This window comes from Rhamphochromis longiceps, linkage group LG3, assembly GCF_057381845.1.
Source record: "Rhamphochromis longiceps isolate RC_006_pf linkage group LG3, R_longiceps_female_GT1.1, whole genome shotgun sequence".
NCBI lineage: Eukaryota > Metazoa > Chordata > Actinopteri > Cichliformes > Cichlidae > Rhamphochromis > Rhamphochromis longiceps.
In genome coordinates, this window is record NC_140559.1 from 58,096,221 (window position 1) to 58,101,641 (window position 5,421).

At 35.7% G+C, this 5,421-nt stretch overlaps 1 protein-coding gene across 2 annotated transcripts; it reads left to right on the top strand.

Annotated features, from left to right (window-relative positions):
• Positions 1-5,421, top strand: LOC146675451 (uncharacterized). Of its 2 annotated transcripts, none has more exons than XM_085402545.1 (5): positions 1-120; positions 977-1,336; positions 1,609-1,716; positions 4,704-4,804; positions 5,112-5,419. In XM_085402545.1, exons 1-5 carry the CDS (start codon positions 63-65, stop codon positions 5,172-5,174), a joined length of 690 nt encoding a protein of 229 aa, XP_085258671.1. In that variant the 5' UTR covers positions 1-62; the 3' UTR covers positions 5,175-5,419. The 2 variants fall into 2 exon arrangements, with proteins under 2 accessions (XP_085258671.1, XP_085258672.1); XM_085402546.1 differs by having other exon boundaries at positions 42-120; positions 977-1,327; positions 5,112-5,421.

The window sequence follows — 5,421 nt, forward strand, 5'->3', positions numbered from 1 at the left end:
CTAAGAGAAGATGTGACAGATGAAGCGATTGTAACTGTTCAGTAGTGAATCAGTGTGGCAAGATGAAGATCTTGCTAAGTAGCTTGCTTTTCGCCTCTCTCTGTACCCTGTCATCCTGGAGTAAGTAGAAACACAACTTAGCAAATTATTTAGTTTTTATACCATTCCTCTCTAAATGGAAAAGTTAAGTTTTCCTAAATTTGTTTGTGATAAGTATTCAAGCGATAAATGAATGTCTGATATTATTTCTTCTCAATATGTCAGTGTTTAAAGTTCTTAGTTCTAAGAAGTGAGACTAACTTAGATCTAGAATGATTTATAAAGATACAAGGCTTTTTAAATAACAGATGTAAAAGACAACAAAATTATTATCATGACATCTTTATTCCTGATGTGCATTTACTACCTAATATTGTTATTTGTTTTCTATAAAAATCACTATAATGTTTTTAGAAGCATGTCTGTGTCTGTGTAGGCTCTCAGCCATCCAGGTCATGGTAATCCAGGGGTGTCGGACTCCAGGCCTCGAGGGCCGGTGTCCTGCAGGTTTTAGATCTCACCCTGGGTCAACACACCTGAATAAAATGATTAGCTCATTACCAGGCCTCTGCAGAACTTCAAGACATGTTGAGGAGGTCATTTAGCCATTTCAATCAGCTGTGTTGGATCAAGGACACATCTAAAACCTGCAGGACACCGGCCCTCGAGGTCTGGAGTTTGACACATGTGTAATCTAAGGATATGGAAGGAAAAGTGACTGAACTACTTAAAGTTTCTTGAAGACATCAGAAGCTTCTCTGATGTGAGCTGAAACATCTTCAGGAAACCTAAAAAAGTTCAGTTGCTTTTCTTTTCATGCTACTTGAAAACATATCTGCATACTGTATTTGTACCAAAACCCTGATGCTTTTAGCTTTAGAAATCATGCAATATGTGTGGTCTTGTAATGACTTATGTTCCACTTTGTCTCCTACAGGTGTTTCATCAGGCACATTTGTTGTGACCCAGAGTCCCGATGTTTCTGTCAGGAAAGGAGAGACAGTAAACATCACCTGCTGCTGGACAGAGAAGTTTGAAAGATTTAGAGTGAACTGGCTTAAAAATCAAACAGAAATTAGGAGCGACTACTTTATTAATCAGCCTAATGCGTCTCTGATAAAGGAAGAGAAGAAATGTTCTTTTTTGAATATCTCAAGTGTTAGAACAGACGATTCAGGGACGTACATCTGCAAGGTGACTGTGGAGATACCATCTTTAACTGAGGCTAAAGGAAATGGGACAGTCATCACAGTCAAGACAGGCAACGATACTGGGAACAACTGGCAAAGTGCACAAGGTTCAGTATGGTGACATGTTCAAATCCCTTTTTACGAGTGTAGTTGATATTTAATCAATATCAACTGTAGACTGAAATCAACTGTACTGTCACTGTCATTTTAGGTGGCTTGGTAGTCTTAATAGACAATTAATACAGTTTTTATCCCTCTTTTTAAAAAAAAAATAAAAAAATTACACAACATTTTACCATGATAGTACCAGAAGGCATTGCATTTTTACATGAGATAGATGGATGTAATTATTATTATAATATTATTACAAATTTAACAGATTCTTTATATCCTGGGAATCCAACCAACGTGATCATTTCCCTGGCTGTAGTGGTTCCTTTGCTCCTCATCACACTCGTCTGTTACTGCACTCTGCGAAGAAAACAAGGTACCAACTTTAAATGAATACTAAAGCATCAGAGACACAGTTATGAGTGGTGGACTGAACAAAAATATTTCTTTGTTACTTGTGTTTTTGTCTATACATAAAGACACGTTGTATTTAACTCTTTTAACCAAAGAACATGACACAGGTATCACACACAGGAACACAGGTTCATTTTAAACAATAAACAAAATAATCACTTGACTATAAATGTGCAGTTGTTTTATGATGAGATAGTTCTCTGTGATATACCTCAACCTTGGCATTATTACTGGACTATATTGGAGCCAATTCAAACAAGTTAGGAGCTAATATTTCCATATACGTAATAAAAAGTTGGAGCAGGAAATGCACGAGGATTTTAAAAAAACTGTGTGAGTTTCTGTACATGCTATTTGAACAGCATTCATTTAGTACCTTCTGCAGTCCGCATTTTTCATCACGCAAAACTATTCCTGAAAAAGAAAAGTTCCAAACAATCTGCATCAAAAGCCTTGAAATTAGGACTCGTAATGTGGAGGCTGACACTTTCCTCACTAATACATTTGCACAACTGTCAGTTTGCATGGCAGCAAAGTTTAAGTGTTGTGGTAAAACCGATGAAAGAAAAATAGTAACTGAGCCACAAGGTTTTTGTACTTACATTAAACTAAAACCAGGTGTGAACAAACACGTCTGTTAAACAAAATAAAACTAGGCTTTAAAAAAGTACTAACTGAAACTATAGTGTACACTCACGAACTAGTAAGTAAAAAATAAATTAAATAAAAAATATATATGAAATGTTTTTAGCTTGATTCTTCGACCACCTGTGTTTACTGGGACTTGTTTAAGATAAAGCGCTTTGAGTTCTCAGATAGAGTAGAAAAGCGCTGCATAAGAAACAGTCCTTTTACCTGTTGGCATCTTCATGGCTGTGACTCAAAGACCTGCAAAAAGTGCTGCTTGTTTTGTAATATCTGTCACTCCTGACACACTCATTATATTAAATACAACAAAGCTGACCCTGACATGAGAACATCAAAATATTTTCAAATAAACTAACTAAAAGGAAGAAACTAACTGAATCTAAGAATCTACACTTAATGTAAAAGTTCTTTGAGGGATCAGAAAGAGTAGAAAAATGCCTTTTATTTATTTATTTGGTATCAAGTCAACTAGTATACTAAATAACAAATGTAATGGATTTTAATGCTCCTGACTGATAAGTTTTTCAAGGGTTTCATTAGAAGAAATATCTTGATACCTGGAAAATAGAATAGAACCGAATAGAATAGGACTTTAATGTCATTGTCCATGTACAACGAAATTATGGGCGTTCCACGCCAACTGTGCAGGAGTGTAGAAGACAGCAATAAATAGCAAACAGAATGATATAAACAGTGTAGATGAATACGTAATAGAAAAGCACACAATCAAAGAGCTTGGAGGTAGTTCAAAATGAAAATGGCAATTTTCAGAAAGTTCTCCTACAGGATCCTCTGTATAAACAACAACATAGACTGTCTTACAGAGCACCAAAGTCTATCATATATGTTAGTGGCGGAAAACAAATGTGAAGTATATTTGAATGTAGTTGTAAGAAACCAGTTGGAACACAATGAGATTTATCCAGGTGCTAGCTTCATCTCATCACCTTAAACAGTCAATATGAAGAAAGTAAACATCTACTTTTTTTTATATTTTAGAAAAATATTTTGACACTATCAGTTCAAATTGAATTGTCAGTTCTTGTAACCTTATATTTAAAGTATGTACCACAACGGTGAAGTTCCCATAGACTCTCTTTAAATACCAAACAGCAAACGATTGTTTGCAGCAAACAATTCTATACACATCACAACTCATGTGGCGCTCTTACAGGAAACATTAACACATTGTGCAGCACAATGTTAAACTATAATACTCTGTGCAACCCACTGTAATGAAATTGGATTGGGTAGGAGTAATCTGTAATTTTGAACAATCTGTACACGTGACAGCAGCTTTCTACTGACTGAAAGATAAAAGAGCTGCTAACAGGAGGCCTGGTTGTGATAACAAGCAGAAAACTTTGGGTTTTTGGATCACATCACTTTTTTTTTCTTTTTGTAAGTACCCTACCACTTTATAATAACATGCGTTTTTACTTTATTATATTTATAACACTGAAAACTCAAAGTCGTTCTACACTACAAGCTGCATTCATACATTCATTAATACTTGATTCACTAGGAACAATTTGGAGTTCAACCTCAAAAGAGCAAATTTCCTCTTGATAGATGATCTACTCATGAAACAAGTCTACATTGAAAAACAACAACAACATAATAGTGTTTCAATTAGAAATATTTGGGGCTGAAATTGAATAGCGTTGTGTGCCAAGGATAATGTTTTAATACACTAGGGTTGTGAAAAAGGCTGCAAAATTGTGTTATCAAATAAAGAATGCAATAGTTCAAAATGGTTTAGTTTTTAAACTGACTGCTGGCATCAGATTAAAGAAGAAGCACATGTAGATATGGGCAAATCTAAAGTCTGATTTAATTAAAAAGAGGAAGCCAGTCACTGAAGAGCAGATGGTCAATGAGCTGAGACTGGCACACGATGATAGCTGAAACAGCTGGTTCAGATACTGCTGGAGGTGAGTAATTGATGCAGATATGGAAAAACAAAACACTGTGGTTGGTGCCGTCTCCTCACAGCAGGAAGGTTCTTGGTTTGAGTCTCCACAGGTGCAGAAGTGAAGTAGATAAAGTGTGAATTATTGTAAAGTCCATTTCATCCCATAATAACAGGATGCCACAGTTTAAACACTGACAGAGATAAGTTTGTTAACATAAAATGAAAATATAAGGAGGGATGAAGTATTGTAACATGTTTGTAACATTACAGTAACAGTAACAGAGACCGAAAGGATTAAATGCGGCTCCCAATTAGGTCATTATTTTAAAAAGAAAATGCAATTTAAATCCTTGTAATCATTTCTATGTGGACGTGTGTGTTTTCAGCACTAGCAGCCCGAGTCATCTACGAGGTTCCCCACGTAGACTCCGAGATGGCAGATGCAGACAAAGACAGCACAAGCTCCTCCAGAGGCTCGTCTCAGTGGGTGAGAACGGGGTTCATTTCAGGGTGATGTTTTAGTTAGTTTAGGGGGACAATAGGAAACAGTACTGAAAATCATTTTTAAACAGTCCAAATACATGTTGATCCATTTTCACTGAGTTATTCACGGTGACTTCAACATTGAGACATCATAAAAATATAACTGACATAATGTTTCTACCTAACTATGTGTTAAACTCAGATTGCCTGTTGAGTTTTAGGTTGTGCATTTTAGGAAACACTGACCTGTGGAGCGCCTCGGTCTGTGATGTCTGACTGATGAGCTTCTTCTTTATGTCCTTCTCTTTCAGCGGCAAGTGCCTCTGTATGAATCCTTCTACTTCGAGCATGTGGATCCCAAAGAAAGTAAATGAGTGTCGGCTCCAGAGTTTTCTTGTGTACTTTCTGTCCTGTATATAGCATATTTTTCTTACATTTTTGCATGATTGCAAAAAACCCCATATGTGGTTGTAAATATGTATGTATTTTTCTATAAACTACATCTTAATTAAAATTAATTTCAGTGATGGGGTGTTAGTCCCATAAAGCCTGAATCACAAAATAATAATATGTTTATGTGTTTATTTAACCTTCTGACAAATAAAAAAATAAAATAAATGA

Excerpts from the sequence above, each read along its gene's own strand:
- LOC146675451 (XM_085402545.1), top strand. The coding sequence starts at position 63 with ATGAAGATCTTGCTAAGTAGCTTGCTTTTCGCCTCTCTCTGTACCCTG. Across the intron at positions 1,717-4,703 it reads CACTCTGCGAAGAAAACAAG|CACTAGCAGCCCGAGTCATC; the intron begins GTACCAACTTTA and ends GTGTGTTTTCAG. Across the intron at positions 4,805-5,111 it reads CCAGAGGCTCGTCTCAGTGG|CGGCAAGTGCCTCTGTATGA; the intron begins GTGAGAACGGGG and ends CTTCTCTTTCAG.